Raw genomic sequence first — 16825 nt, forward strand, 5'->3', positions numbered from 1 at the left:
CAAATAGAGCCTTCTGCTCTCCGCGAGTAGTGAAGGTGCCGCGCTGTCCGTGTTATCGTCTCCTAGTGAGATCGAGCCGTAGTGCCCAGAGGCGAGGTACTACCTCTGTCCCAGGCAAAGAAAGACGAGACCGGGGAACGGGCAGCAGCTGGGCCGCACCGGTGAGGACTGGCCGCTCTGCTCCTTCGCTTGCTGCTGTCTCTGGGAACGGGGTGCCAAGGCTGAGGGACCTCCAGCGGGTGGCAGCCTCCTTCCCTGGCTCCCCTGCCCACCCTGCCGGGGAGGGCGGAAGATGCCAGTGAAGAAAAAGAGAAAATCCTCCGGGGTGGCAGCGGCAGTAGCGGAAGACGGAGGCCTCAAAAAGTGTAAAATCTCCAGGTACCACTTCCCCTCCCTTCGGTCTTTCCTTCTTCCTCCTAGGCAGGACTGCTGGAGGAGAAAGGAGTCGGGCCCTGGCCCCGGGCTCGGACTGCAGAGGTGAGACCCTGCCGTCGCGCTGGGCGGTGGATGGAGAGCACCGACTCACCGCGCGGAACCCGACCTCGTGTTCCTATGTGTGTTGTCCTCTGGCGTCCGAGGGGTACTGCAGAGTCGCCCCACACGAGAGTCTCTGTGTCTTGGAAGGTTGGGGAACAGACTTGCGAATTTGTGTTCCACTCTCTTCCCCTGCCCTCCACTCCCTTGATGCGAAGGCCTTTTTTCCAAATCTAGAAGGATTACTTGTATAATTCCTTTGTAGAGTGTGAAAAAAGGAGCAGAGTGTGAGGAATTTTGACAACTGCTTTGGGAATCATAGAAAGGAAAAGACCAATCTATAATTGGTCTCCGTATTTAGTATTTGAAGTGACCCCACCTGATCGGCCCAGCAGGCCTTTTGTATTACAGGAGCCCAGTTTTCTGGAAGTATGGTGTTCCACTTGTCCCAGGTCTCTTTGTGGGGAATTAGAAGGCCCTGCATGCTTTCATGTTTTTTGTTGTCTAACATTCGTCACATTGTTAGTTCTCAATATAAATATTAATAATTTTAAAGCTACTGTGCACTACTTTCTCTTGGAGAAAAAAGAAACAGAACGATAATCTTTGACCGCTTTTATAGCATTGTTACAGAAATAGCCATTATAGAAATACTTTAAGCTGCAGAAATCTTTGCAATTTAGGTTTGAGAATCCCACCCAATCGGGTCTTTTTACCAAGAATTTACGGTTAAGGCGATATTTTCAGATGCCGCCATTAAAACCCAGCAGTAGCCACACTGTATGAAATAATGTGCTTTCCTTGAGGAGAGAGCTGTTTAAAATGTAAGGGATGTTAGTTGTATAGCCTGCGTCTTTCTTTTTTGCAGTTACCTTATTTTTTTTCCCTTCAATGCTGTGTTTTGGCAAAAGAAGCCTGAGAAATTCTGTTTTCTTTGTTTTTTGAGACAAGTATGTAGTTCAGGCTGCTTTTGAACTTAGTATATACCCAGGCTGACCTCCAACTCACAGAAGTTCTCCTACCACAGCTTCCTGGGAGCTAGGATTATGGGCATGCACACCACACTGAATTCTTGGGGTACTGGAATAATTTTCTTATACTGTAAAGAGTAAAATCTCTTCCTCATGGTGGCTAATATTAGAATTTGACATGGTTATTTTACTAGCTGATTTTTTTGAAAAGTAAGCAAATTTTTAAACTCGTGGGCATTTTAAGTGTATGATGTATCAAAATTATTTAAATGAAGCATTAAAACAGCGCGGAAGGCAGTATTAGTAGAACTCAAGTGACACTTTTCTCTATCAACTTAAACTTTTAAATATGGCATCTTTGTTTTACACTATATTATGCAATTACATAATTTTCTGAAGTCCAGTAAATCCTAGAGGTCATTTGTAATTTCCCAACTTGTAGTGATTTTATGAGTAGGAGAAAACAATCTGAGATTAAAATTTTTTGGCATAATTGTTTGGTCTTTTTAATTATTAACTTTTGGGTTTTTAAAAATTTTTTAATTGTGCAGTTTCATATACTCTTAGGTTATAAGTCATTATCTTTTAAAAATTCATTTAGGTTTGATAGGGAAACATCTCAATATATTATTTTATTCACATCTCTTACATCCTTTTATTTTCAAATATTAAGTATCAAAATACACTTTGATTTCAGATGAGTATGTGTTATACACAAATACAGTGTTGTTTCACACAATAGCAGATTCACAGCGTATAATTTACCAATCCTGCATTGCAACTTAGGTTAAATTGGGGAGATGATTCTAGTTGATATTAATTGGAATTGGGTAGTAAGCAGAGTTACCAGTTGAATTTTGTTAGCTAGAAATTCTTACTGTTTCAAATTGCAAATATTAACTCCATTTTTTTCTTATGATGTCATCTTTTAAAAACAATAAAACTTTAATTTGAATTGAAGTAGTTCTTATTGAACTTAGTTTTTCACTAAGAGTTGAGACTTGATAAAAATCTTAGGCATTTGTGTGTTTTCTAAGCTATTGCAGATCCCAACCCCCTGCTAGACTAATAAGTGGAGAGGAACATTTTTCAAGCAAGAAGTGCCTGGCTTGGTTTTATGAGTATGCAGGTAATGAAATTAATGTAAGAAGATATCAGTCATATGCTTTTAAAAGTTTTTTTTTTCCCATTTATTCATTTAACAAGTTATTTATTGCAGTTCTGCTATGTTTGAGTGCTGTATGCTGAGATTAGGGTCAAGACTAAGGATTCTGAATTGGTTAGAATTTAATGCCATTGTAAGCTGATATTTCTTTAAGTATATATTGAGTGTATATTTAGTTGGAAAGGAGAAAATATATAAATAGAAACAGATTCATTTATTTATATACATTGGCTAAAGCAGTATTCTGGAAAACAAAAGTACATAGTAAAATATTTTTTTCTATGCAATATTCTGGAAAAAAAACCCTGTAAAACATTTCTCTAACATCTTTGTTTTAGAAATTTTTCTGAACTAGAAACATTTTCTAAGACTTTAGGGTGATAGAAAAAAATTTAAACCTCAAATATGTCATTCTGCAACATACTTATCTTGTAATGATTGTTAGCCATTTCTACAAGAGATGCAGTAATAAAAAAGTAAGTAGTTTGATATTTTTTTAGTAGGTTGATATCAATACTGTGATAAGTGCTATATTAGAAAGACACACTGTGAGAATTCATATGAGGAATATATAACCCAGCCTGGAACATGTCAGAGGAGCCTTCTTGAAGGAGCTAATTAACCTTAGCTAAATCCTGTAAGTGGTAGATGACAAGCTCTAGGCTCAGGGTGATACCTAGCAAAGAGGTGAAAGTAAAAGCCAACCAGGGATGAGGCTAATGCAAATACATGCATGGGAATAGTAATAAACTTTCATGAGACCATGTAAGAATTTTTTTCCACTAAGAATAGTTTTGGCCTTTTGGAGTTACTGATTTTAAAGCTTTGTGTTTTTCCTTTTTCTTTCCTGCTTCCCCAGTTTTTGCTTTTTGTTCTTTTATTGGTATTCTTAAAATTTTTGTTTAAAATAAAAGTATGCTTGTATTTATTGCCTATCTATGTTAAGATTTAAGTGTACCCTGGTATTAATGTAAAGTTTAGGCCAACTGTGTGGAAAGTGAGATTGTTTTTAGGAGGCAGCAACCTCATAGTTGGTATCTGCTGAGTGATCCCAAAAGTATAATTTTAAAATTGTTTAGTAGCAGGACAGATTTCTTTTTAGACCAGAAAAAGGCTATTACTGGCATCCCAAGAAACCACTAACCCAATTTAAATGTAAGAATTCATTTTCTTACTGACCTCCATTTTAACGTTGACCCATTATTCAAAATGCTAGTTTTACCGGTATGCATGATAAAGAATCCAGAAGTCATTCATCCTGTTTTACTAATATGTAGAGGTTATTAGATAACATAAAAATAATGAGTACATTTTTTTCTTTCATGATTACTTGTTTTACTTTTCCTGGGTATCATAATATTCTAATGAAATATTTCCTATGGTAGCATTTTTATGTAGCCAACATAATAATTCTCACTATCCCAGGAATTGTGCTAAATATATCATTTTGACTTACGACTATTCTGTTAAATAGGTGCTGTTATTCTCATCTTACAAAGAAGAACACTGTCAGTTAGATTAAGAAATTTGTCCAAGATCATATAGTGACTAAAGCCAGAATTCAAACCCCAATCAATGTGACCCCAGAGACTGCTTTTAAATACTACTGTCTTAACAGTGTTTTAGAAAAACTTTTATTTAAATATGCATGTGGTTATGTAACATGGCAATTAATTTTCAGTTTCATAAAAATATTAATACACTTGAAGTTAACTGTCATTTATTCAGTGTTTCAATCATTAAACTGATAGAGGGCTTGTTTGTAAATCAGGCACTATGCTAAGTGCTGGGGATATATAGTGAACAAGTCAGATGTGTTCCCTGCCCTCAGGGGACTTGGCTTCTCAGTGAAAAAGACAAATTGAAAACAAATGTAGGCAAGGTACTTAAAGATTGTGGAGGATTATATGGTAATATGGGAGGTTCAGGAATAGAGGGGAAAGGAAGGGTTGGATTTGCCAGATATGGTGATGAAGAAAGGCCTCTCTCTGTGGAGGCTGAGGAGAAACCTGCTACATCAGAAGGAACCAGTTGTTTGCTCAATAAACCTTAAGTGTTTTTTCTTAAAATAGAAATAAACCTCATTATTAAAATAGAGACCATAGCTGTGCCTACTGAGAACACTACATGCAAAACCCTTAGCTATTATTAAAACAGCAATAGCATTATAGATAGCATCAGATTTACAGGTGATATGTTTTCTGTAACATTTCAAAATTGACAGAAACTTTGGTAAAATGCTGTGCCACTGAACAACATATGTATGTGTGTATATATATATACATATATATATGTATATATATATATGTATATATATATATGTATATATATGTATATATATATATGTGTATATATATATATATATATATGGCCCTGACCATCTCTTATGGTTGGAATGGTATTAGGACCTGAACATTTAGCTAGAAACATTTCTTTATGGTTATTAAAAATCAGAAAGTTTAAGGTGTTTTTCTTATAGAAATACCAGAAAACTTGTTACATATTGTATCGTACATCATGTGTAATAAACATGATAGTTTGCCTTTTCACAAGATCTATGATTCTGGAGTGATATAACAGGAATCATTAGTGCAGTTGTTCCTCTTTATACATAGGATAAAGTGGTACCAGGACAATCTCAGCTGTGCAATAGGTATCAAAATCTGAGGGTGCTCAAATCCCTCGTGTAAAATTGGGTAGTATTTGCATGTAACTAATACACATCCTCCTGTAGACTTTAAATCATTTCTATAGCCTACTTATAACTCCTGTGATATGTGAAATTAATGATGTCAAAAAAGTCTATACATATTCAGTACAGATGCATTTTTTTTTCCCCATTTTTTATGAGCAGTTGGTTCAGTGTCTGGAAGGCCAACTGTGTACTGGATCTGTAGTAAGCAAAAACATAACAAGTGGCAGGAAACTTTTTATTAAAGTCATGGAAAGAATTTAAAAATATGGTTAGAGGTGCTTAGTCCTATTATAATAGCCAGCAGATAAATTGTCCTAGAAGAGACATCCACATCCTCTCCATGGCTTCTTAAGTTGGGTGGAAACATAGTTGTCTGAAAGAGTTAATTAAATATAGCTCTGTAGATTTTACTCAGGCAGCCAATTTTATTGGAAAGGTATGGTTCATATTTTGTAATTAACAACAGGCAATTAGAGAATATTGCTTTAAACTTAGGTCTGTCATTATTTGCATTGCTTTGAAAAAGTCACTTAACATGGGCAGACCTTATTCGTATAAGAATATAAGGTCATGCATATACGTGTATATGTATAATATATACCTTATATAGCCTAATTTAACTTGTTTTTAATCAAATTTAGTCACTAATTAGTCTCTCAGTTCTAGGGGACTGTTTTGCTTACAGTAAGTGACATTCTTTAACTGTTCAGCTTTTTTTTCTAATCACTGTTGGCAACTTTGAGGTTATTGCACCAGAAAAGTTGGAATGTAATTCTATCATGCCTTAAAAATACTCTTTGTTTTTTCTCTTAAATTTTTAAATCTGATTATTATTATTCTTGTCCAACCATATAGAAGGATGTACACCTACTTACATATTTTTAGCAACCTTATTTTATGTGTGCTTCTCATTATTCATTTGTTTACTTTGATGCTGGGGGTTGAACCTAGTGCTGTATTACACTAGACATACCACCCCGCATCACTATGTATGCTTTTAAAATTACAAATGTAACACATTCTAATTGAACAATTCTCTAAATATATATTAGGAAGTGAAAGTCTCCTGTAATTACCACCCCCTTTACCTTTTAACACCTCAGTGCACTGTTGGTACTTATTTTAACTTACTGACATTTATACTTTTACAAAATCTAAAAGGGTCTTGGTGTCTTACCTTAATATTGTTTTGGCAGCCTGACCACATACGGGATGACTATACTGTATTACAAAAAACTGTAGAACGCTGACTTCATGTTGTACCTTCTGTAATCAAGTGATAGTGCTATAAACCCACCTGTGCAGCCTAGAACTTATCTAACTTACAAAGCTGAAGCACTTTTAATCCTTAGAAAAGGAAACGAGAGGTTTCTCTTGACTTTAACAACATTTCAAGACTATACAGTACTTTCACAGTACTAAGCATTCTCCCATGATATTTCATACAATAAGGTTTGTTTTAGTGTTAGTCATGAAGAAACTTAGCTAATTACTGTGTTTTGAAAGTCTGAAAAAAATTATGAGAATTGATTTGTTGACATTTAGTGATAGTAAGGAAGAACAATAAGGATTAAATTACCATTAATTAATGTTCAGACAAATGGTAGACATAATCTGAGCAATCAAACTTGTGTGCATATTAAGGTGATATAACTAATTTCTTAATGTCTATTTTAGAGCCTATATGATAAGGAAAATTTCTGTTTTTAAAGCATAATACAGTAATTTCTATAAGTCATTTTTACAACATTTTTCAAGAGTTAAATTGTTTACATACATTTGAAACAGTTAATAGGTGATTTTGTTTTTAATAAATATTCTCCTTTTGATTACTGTGTTCCAGTTCTGACACATTCTAGTAGAAGCTCCAACTTTTTTATGCTTCTTTATATTTTTGTATTGCCAAAGTTTATTCTGAATAGGCTGTCAGTAAATGTTTTTTCACATGTAGTTTTAAACTTTTGTATAAACTGTTGATTGATACTAATAGAATATTTCTTTATTGCTCCTTTTAAAAAGTTTAAAATTTTTTGTCATTTCATGTTGTAATGTTGTGTTCAAGAAATTAAGTTTTAAATTGTAAATCTGTAGCAAATATCAGGCTTTATTGAAACTATGCCAAAATTGAAATTCAGTTATTTGTAAAATATGTTGTATTTATAGATGCCTTTTGCATAATGGCTTATTTTATGTTGATATTAAATTATAATAAAATATACAAACTACTTTTGTCTTTGAAGGTCCTGATGAAGTTGTAGGGCCAGAAGGAATGGAAAAGTTTTGTGAAGACATTGGTGTTGAACCTGAAAATGTATGTTTTATTTCTAAGTGGAATGGATTATATATGGGGTATAACATACTGATAAATTCTGAAAATTGAGATTTTATTCTTTTTTGTTTGTTTGTTTTTGGAGACAGGGTCTTGCTATGTAATTTAGTCTGGCCTGTAACTCACTATATCGACCAGGCTGGCCTCTAACTCCCAGCAGTCCTCCTGCCTCAGCCTCCCAAGTGCTGGGTTTGCAAGCATACATCACCATGCTCAGCAAGACTTTACTCTTACAAAAAGATTTTTTTTCTTCATATTTAATATTGTAAATTTATATTTAGGATCTTTTTAATCAGTTTAAGTTGTGCAAGTGTTCGCTTAATGCAAATTTCATTTAGAACTTTTACCTTTTAAGAAATTGGTACATATCAATTCTTTGTAGTTAAAAGTTCGAGAGATTGTACTCTTTACTAGTTGCAAAATGGAAATACTTGTATAAAAATGCTTTCCGTAATACAGACATGATTATCTCCATGCTGACTTTTCCCCTATCCTTTATGTTCTGTTCTTTCCAGATTATTATGTTAGTTTTAGCGTGGAAATTGGAGGCTGAAAGCATGGGATTTTTTACCAAGGAAGAATGGTTAAAGGGAATGACTTCATTACAGTAAGAATTTTTTTTAAAAAACAAATTTAATGGCCTATTTGAAGATCTTAATTGATATTTTGTGCTTAACAGTTTTCAGGGTTAAGGTTTCACCTTTAAGTCAAATTAGTTCGATGTACATGACTGTGGGTCACTTAAGTATGTGTATGGGAATCGGCTTCTCTTCCCACCTAGGCCCTGCTGGTCTCTGCAGTTTGGTCACCTGGGATGGGCTAGTGGGGTCGGGGCCATGCCCAGCAGCAGTTTCTGCACAGGGGCTGCTCCTGCCAGCCCTACTGGCTTGGGCTGCTTCCAGCTTAAGTGAAAGGACCACTTAACGATTGTTATTCTGTTTCTCTGCATCCATGTCTGAATTCTTTTGAGTTCCAGCACTGAGGGGAGAAAGGGAATTGACAATTATATTATGGTCTTGGCAAATGATTAGTTGCCCGTTTTTCATATTCTTTAAGAGCTTCAGTACAGTTCCATTAAAACCTTTTGATTCTTTTGATAAGTGATTTAGAAGTCAGTGATCAAAGACTATTCACAAGTTGAGTAATAAAGGCTTTCTCACTGTGAATATGGAATGTCACAATATGAGTTTTCATTATGCAATCTGAAGCTCTTGGGCCTCTCTCCCCTCTCTCTTCTCTTATAGATTTGAAGAGTTATATAATACTTCTCTGATTTTTTGTTTTTAAATGAAGAAAAATGTTGTATAGTTCCCATGCAATTTTTACCATTTTTATAGTTAAATACTTTCAATTTAGTATGCTTCTTGGGTTATTTTAATAAGCTATAGAACTGCTGCTTTATAAAAGTAATTTGTTTTGGCTTTCCAGAGTAAAATATATTTAATTTCAGAATTAGAAATTATTTGTTTATATTATGTCATATTTCTAATGCTTATTCAAAATTTACTAGTCAGCATTCTAAAATAAAGGAAGCATGAATTTATAATATATTAAGAGCACAAAGTGGGGTTCATGGTTTCTGGTTGTGATTATTCTTTTATTAATATACTTAAATACTCCTAATCCTTGTTTTCCTGTACTTCAGTTGTTTAAAGTATTTGTTTATATGGCACTTATTTTTTTTTTTTTTTTTGTCTTTTTCTTTTTTATTGGTACCGGGGATCAAACTCACGACTGCCTGCTTGCAAGGCAGGCACTTATGCCGCAGAGCTAAATCCCTAGCCCCTGGCATGTAAATTTTTATATTTGAATTTTCAGTGGGTAATTATCTTTATGAATTAAAACATTAACATAAACTTTTATTTTTTTTCCCTTGGGTAAAATTTTTTCTCATATGAACCAAATCAAAATTTCTAGAATGAAACATAAAACCAACCCTCCCACTTCTAATATTTATAAATACAGTTTGAAACTCAAGGAAATTAACAAAAAAATTGCTACAAAATGTCCATAGTTAACTATTGATGGAATGAGGGTTTAGAATTTAAATTTTTAAACTTCGAGTCTACCATACTTTCTATCATATTATTCTTTCATATATAAATAAAAGTCTTTATGAAATCGAAGGCTATTATTAGCTTTTTAAATTATAGTATTTATAGCCAAGATTGAATTCTGTCATACATTGAAGAGTCAAAATATATCAAGTTAAATATATAGATTATGATATTCTTTGAGCTAAATCCCAAATTAGCTTAATTGGTTTTTTAAAAGAAGATTAAATAAAATACACAAGGGGATATGTAAAGAATGTAAATTAGTTTTTATGCAACTGAGTCTGTTTCAGTAAGTGTTGTAATGGTTTATTAAAACATTTTATTTGACATGATAAATTTTTTTACTACTTTTTGTTTACTGCTTTTTTGGTGTATCTCAACTAACAAAAAAGTTACTCATGGTTTAATGTTTTTATTAAAGTTGATATAAAGTGCCATGATGAAAATGTGTAAAAAACAATTTTTTTTTTTTTTTTTTACCAGTACCAGGGACGGAACTCATGACTGTGTGTTTGCAATGCAGGAGCTTATGCCACTGAGCTAAATCCCCAGCCCCTTAAAAGACATTTTTAATACTGTGGAGTGATCAGAATATAATCTTGATGGTAAGGGTAGTGGCACATGCTTGTGATCCCATCACTTGGCAGACTGAGGCAGGATTGCTGTGAGTTTGAGGCCAACCTGAACTGCATAGCAAAACTCTGCCCCCGCCCAAAAGAAAAAAATACATATATATCAATTAAGTACTAGAACAGACATTGACTAGCTCATGAACATGGCTTTTATTAGCATTTCCAATATAAAGGTTGAAGACTATATAAAATAAAAGCAATTACTACATATTTAAAGTTACTTCAAAAGCTTAGATGGAACAGTATAGTGCAGAGCCTTGAAGCTACTCAAATAAAAAGCGTTCTTAACGAACAAATGGTTGTTTCTTTCCCAAGGTTAGATTGCTAAGTGAAGTACGAAGTGTCTTCTTTAAATTGACTAACTCTGGTCCCTTAATCTTGTGAAAAACTTGCTTTTGAAGTATAATCCAAGAGAAAATAATCTCTTTTAATTTTAAAATTTATAGTTGTTTAAAGTACTTGGTTTTATATCATAAAATAAAATATAAAACCTTACATTCTCAATTTCCTATGTATATTTTTCTTAGTTTTAGAATTTAATTTAATGTAGGCTTCTGGTGGTCTTTAAATCATCTTAGTGTAGTTATCTGTAGTTTCAATTAATCAGTTTTAGCCCTTAGAAAACTTTAGTGATATTGTACTAAAGAATAAAAATAAAACATAATGGGGTCAAGAGTAGCTAGGTATAATAATCATGATTAATTAACAGTCTATATTGTATAATCCTTTACAGCTTTCACAGTACATTCATTTGTCTTAAGGATATGTGTCCATAAACTATAAACTAATTGACCTCCTATTTTTTATGAAAGAATTTGTGTATCTGAACTTACAATTGGACTAGCTGGCTATTTTGTAAGTTTCAGAAAATGAAATTGCCACATCCTTTGAAGTATTTTGCTTCATGTAGTTTTCGTAGGTAATGGTAGTCAAATTTTCTTGGAAACTGGATTTAATTGTACAGATTATTTATATTAAAACCCCTGTGCTATGTAAAGCCAGTTACTGGTGATTACAGTGAAGTGTGAGGTCTTGACCTTTGGTTACATTCTAATAGCACTGGGAAGACAATACTATAATTATAAATCCAGATAGATTTATAATTGTGGCAGGGGAAAAATACAGAATATCAGGAAAGCAAAAATACTATAAAACTAGTTTCAAGTGAGTAGATAAATATTTTTAGATGTGGCTTTTGAACTGTATCTTTAAGAATTAGAATCTTTTTGGTTGAGTACCTGAGAGAATGTTGCAGAAGAGAAGACTCATAAACAGAGCCTTGAGGAAAGAAAGTATTTATTTGATGAATGTGAACTGGTTACTAGAATCATAAGGTACATAAAATTACCAGGATGAATTTAAATTCTAGATAGGTTAAGCTAACATGTTGAAGGAGTAAACTTTAGTTATTGATGTTGGGAAACAGAGTGTTTTGTTTTGTTTTGGTACTGGGGATTGAACTCATGACCTTGCACTTGTCAGGCAGGTGCTTAAACCTGCTGAGCTAAATCCTTGGTCTGGGAAACAGTTTTGAGCATAAGAATTGTCAAAGATTTTGGGGGTACCTCTCATTAAGCAACTATTCTTAATGTTTTAAAATCACAGGTTTGTGGGGGGTGCATTTTGTTGCTTGATTTTTTTGGTGGAAGGGAATATTGCTGAGGATCAAACCTGGGATGCTGAATTGCTGAGCAACATCTGCAGCCCATTTGTGTGAGGGTCTCACTAAATTACTCTGCTAAATTTTTGAGAATTTTGTGAAAACTATGGACTTTGTCCCCATTAAGATGTAAATGTACTGGTACACACAAAATTTTGCATATTATTTTGGCTTTTTCTCTTCCACCATGTGATACATAGTTCCAAGCACACCTAGAAGTTTTGTTTACTGTATTGGAAAAGACCTCACATCTGCTAGCTGAAAGTTCGCTGTGTATAGCAAGGATAAAATAACTACCATGCTGGTGGAGATCATTGAAAGCATAGATGCTTGAAGGGACTGTTCTTGATTATGACAATGAAATAAAGAGGTAAGCATCTGAGAACAGTGATAGTAACTTAAGTTGACTACCAGTATGATTCAGGTTGCACATTTTCTGACCTTCATATTGAGCCCTGAACTTTGAAGATTAAAGCAACTGGTCTGGCTTGATTGTTTTTTAAGAGGAAAGGGAATGAGGAACTTTTCTTTTTTTCTTTTTTTTTGGTAGAGGCAAAAGAGCAAGGTAGGGTGGGTATGGTATATGATTCATTTATTTGGTGTATCAGGCCCATCTATTCTCACTAACATTGCTTCTTTTGGCTTTTTCTATATGGTAATAACAGTTTCAAAATGTCCTTCACATTTCCAAATACACCAATAGGTAGACTGCTTTGCTGCAGTTGATATATTGCAGAATCCAAGAGATCAGAGAGATCTATAAAAAAAGAGGAGGATTTATTTTGAGGATTTTAGTTGCACATCGACCCTGCTGAACTGTTCAGAGTGCTAGATGTTAGAATAAAGGAAAGATCTCAGTTTTATACATTTGGCTGAAGGGGTTGAACTTTCGAAACTTGAGGGGAGGGCAAGTGAAGGTCCAGAAGCAAGACAAAGCAATTAATAACTTAGCTCTGAAAGAAAATGGAGCCTTATGAATCTTGTGAGAACAAGATAGCATAAACTCTGTTTACAGGACATACTTGCCAGTCTTACATGTAACAGAACGAGAAGTTACAGCTATTAAGAGAGGAAAGGGAGAGTTTGAGAGGATTGCTCTTTGAGTTTCATTTCCCCTTTTGATGCTTTCTAAAACAAGTTTTTATAGAGAATATCAGTGTCATTAACATTTATCTTGTGATGGGAGACTTACATTGTCATTGTATTCCCTTGTGGATCCTCAAGCTTAGGCCATTCATAGACTGCTCAGCTTCAAGAGTAGCTAGAGCAGGTCTGTTGTCTATGGCAGTGGCCCAGTCTTGTCACAGGATCAGCTGGTTTGGGTGGTCTGGATGCTGCTGGCTGGACCACCTGTCTTGGGCTATGGCTTCTGTACCCTGTTGGATCTAAGACAGTTTCTGTAATTTTTAGCAGTAGTAGGCATAGACAGGATTATAGTATGAGGCCCATCCCATATGAGCCCAAGTTGTTGGATTTTATTTAGTATTATTTATTTATTTATTTATTTATTGGTCTTCTTTTTTATCAATACTGGGGATCGAACTCACGACCACATACTTGCAAAGCAGGTGCTTATGCCGCTGAGCTAAATCCCCAGTCCCAGATTTTATTTTTTTAAACAAAACAAAATCCCCAGTTTTGGATGGGTTTATTGTGTCTATCAAGCTTACGGTCATTTTTTCCTTTACCCAACTATGAACATTCTACATGCCTATTACAAAGCCTGTGTCTGTCTCCTAATTTATAGAGATCTTTTTTAACTTGACCCATGATTGGGGGCAGCCAGCCAAGTAGAATTTTTAATTCTATTATACCCTGTTGATTAGAGGGAGTAAGATATTCTGGACACAGAAGAGGACTGTGTTCGTTACTTTTCTCTCATTGCTGAGTCAAAATACCTAATGCCCAAAATTAGGGAAGGAAAGATTTGTATTGCTCATAGTTTGTGGAGGTTTTAGTCCATAATCTACTGGCTCTAAGGCAGAGTGGTACATGGCAGAGGGAAACAGTTCATGGCAGCAGAAGACAGCAAAAACAACAAGAGCAAAGAGGGAGGAACATGGAGAGAAGACTTGTGTAGGATGGGTGTAGCACTCGCTCCCATAATCCCAGAATTGAACCATGAATGAGTCACAAATTCTAGAAGCCTGCCCCTATGACTGTATGAGGCTAGGCTTTGCGGGGGACATCCAGACACACACCACAACAAGGACCATGGGGAGCTTATCTCAAGGGGGCTTTTTGGCAAAATTTCTCAGGAGCTGATTGAGTGTCCAGTTTGTGTGTGCCATTTTTTTTGAACTCTGTGGCTGGTAAACCATGTGACACTTTTCATTAATCTTTAAGATCTGTGTGAACTCCTGGACTGTCTTGGCTACAAATGCAGGTCTGTTTTCTGACCCTAGCTTCAGGAATAGTCCATATTTTGGGATGGTGTCTTTTAAGCAGATTGGTCACAACTCATGCCTTTTTGGTTCATATAGGGAAAGTTTCAGTCCATCTCAAGAAGGTGCAAATATGCATTAACATATATTGCTAGCCACCAGCTTGAGGCAAATTAGTAAAACCTATAAGCAAATTTTCACATGGGGCAGCTCCTATTTCCTGGATACCCAGAGCCTTTGGCTGTTTTGTGCACAGATCAAGCTTTGCTCACAAACAGCACAAGTGATTGCAGTAAATCATAGTGCATAGTAATGGCAGCCTAGTAATGTTTCCAATATTGTCTTTCCCATGTGAGACCCCTGATGGAATTTTTTTTTATGAACCTCAGGCCCAGAACTTCAAGGACAGCTGACTTCCCATCAGCAAACCTTCATCATCATCTTTTACATATTTAGCTTCTCGGGCAAATTGGATTTTCTCATTTTGGGAGTAATCTGAGGTTTAGGGGAAAGGCAGCTTCATGATAAAGGATGTAGTGAGGGCCCCCATTTGTGAAGCTGTCATAGCAGCCAGCTTTGCTTCCTTGTCCGTCTTGGTTTTCTCTGGCTTTTATTGTTTCAGTCCTCTGATGTCTCTCACAGTATATAATGGCCACTTTCCATCTGGATTTATAAAAATTTTTATACTTGTTCCCCAGCCATCAAGAGCCTTCTGTTTTTTGTTTTTGTTTTGTTTTGTTTTGTTTTTTAATATTTAGAGTCAATATAGATGTAAACCTTTTTGTCCTTTGCTAGCAAAAGAGTCCTCGTTGAGGCTATTACTCTCTGCCCAAATAGTTACTGTTGCATACTGTTTTTTGGACCCTGTATAGTATAGCCATACAGTCAAGTGGGGGTGGGGTTGGAGGACTCCTGGGAACAAGGTAGGTGAGTTCACCCTATCTTAACTTTTCCAAAGTTATGTGAGGATTTTAGCGTAAGAGCTCTCCATATTGAGTCATCCTTGGATTTGGCACCTTTCTGGTCCATTAAGGTCATGACCGAGTGTGGTACTCATTGGTAAGTTGCTGTCCCAAAGTGGACTTACTAGCTTCCTGTGTCAGCAAGGAAGTGGGAGCAAGTAATGTAACGCATGGAGTCTTAACTGTTTGGACACTTATGGCATTAGACACTGCCAGGATCCATGGCCTAGGTGGAAGACTTGTATGGCCATGTTTTTCTTCATGGACATGCAAAAAGGAAGGCTTGGTTATACCAGGCTGGGGCCTGAGTCAGGTCCTCTGATTTCTCCTGGTCAGCTTTCCAGAGGAAGAGCTCCTTCCCATTCTGGTGGCTTATCTGAATATAGTCTCCTTTTCTTTTTTTTTTTTTTTTTTTAACTACTTTATTTTTGGCTTTGGCCTGTGCCGCACTCTTCTCTTGTGTTACCACCTCTGCTTGTCGCCTCAGTGTCGCGCTGGCCTTTAGTTGTCAGTGCTCCAGTCCCCATTCAGCCTTTTTTTGGAGCTGTTTAGCTTTTGTGCGCTGCTGTGTCTGTTGTTTTCTCCTGCAGCTGGGCCATTGTTCCCTGTTTTTCCTGCAGAATTGGACTGAGCTATGTAGTCTTGTCTTGTAGTTTTGCCTCTGTGTTACACTGAATAGTCTCTAGGATTACCTGTACTTGGTGTGCTTGCTCTGGCTCTGTCTGCCATGGTTGCCTTTCTGCCTTCTTGGCCTGCAGTTACAGTTCCTCCAGGGGCTATAAGGGCCCTCTGGTGTTTTGCTTTTGTTTTTTTGTTTTTTATTTTTTAGTTGTCTCAGTTTTAGTCTTCATCCACAGGGCCTTTGCTTCTTCTTGATGTCTGCATTGACTCCTCTTGCATGTGTCTCTGCAAATGTTTAGCCTCCTCTTGTGCTTGGCACTTCTGTGTTTTTGTCTCCTCCATCCGTGTACATGGAACCTGTAGTTCATCTTTAGCCCTGTCACACAGGCATTCAGTGTCTCTAGCCAGAGGCATACCACATGAATCTTTTTCTCTGTGTGCAGCCTGTTTGGTCGCCTCTACCTATTGGGTCTTGGCTTGAGTATCTGATTCCAGTCTGTGCTACAGATGGTATAGCATACATCTTCCTACTATTGTTTCTTTTTGCCCTGCCATTTCCTTTTGTGTGTGTCATTGTAGTTTTTGTGTTTCCAGCTCCACTTATACCTGGACCTGAAAGTGTGCCTTGTCAGCTGTTTCAGTCATTTTGTCTCTTACCTGCCAGGGAGAATGTGTTATTCTACGTTCAGCATGTTTCTTGGCCTCCTCAGTTGTTCACCGACTTGTGTCTGTCTCAACACATAGACACGCCAGCAGATTCATGTGCTTTTGTTCTGTTTGTTCTCTGGGTGTTAGGCTTCTTATCTTAATTAAGTCAACTTTCTCCAGTGCAGCCTTGTGCTATCTTTTTCCTCAGTTGTCTTTCGTACTTTTTT

At 36.0% G+C, this 16825-nt stretch overlaps 1 protein-coding gene across 4 annotated transcripts in view; it reads left to right on the forward strand.

Moving 5' to 3' along the window:
• Positions 1-7: 7 nt before the first annotated feature.
• Positions 8-16825, forward strand: part of Dcun1d5 (defective in cullin neddylation 1 domain containing 5) — a 38208-nt gene continuing 21390 nt past the window's right edge. The window contains exons 1-4 of one of the 4 annotated variants that reach the window (XM_063256156.1): positions 10-378; positions 2483-2574; positions 7546-7616; positions 8150-8241. In XM_063256156.1, coding sequence (XP_063112226.1) covers positions 293-378; positions 2483-2574; positions 7546-7616; positions 8150-8241 — 341 coding nt within the window. In that variant the 5' untranslated portion in view covers positions 10-292. Of the gene's footprint in view, positions 379-2480; positions 2575-7545; positions 7617-8149; positions 8242-16825 lie in introns of those variants that run through there. The other 3 variants (XM_063256157.1, XM_063256158.1, XM_023566155.2) reach the window with 3 other exon arrangements.

The sequence above is a fragment of the Cavia porcellus genome, unplaced genomic scaffold (genome assembly GCF_034190915.1).
Source record: "Cavia porcellus strain 051 isolate PalLab524CR breed Dunkin Hartley unplaced genomic scaffold, mCavPor4.1 scaffold_9, whole genome shotgun sequence".
Taxonomy (NCBI): domain Eukaryota; kingdom Metazoa; phylum Chordata; class Mammalia; order Rodentia; family Caviidae; genus Cavia; species Cavia porcellus.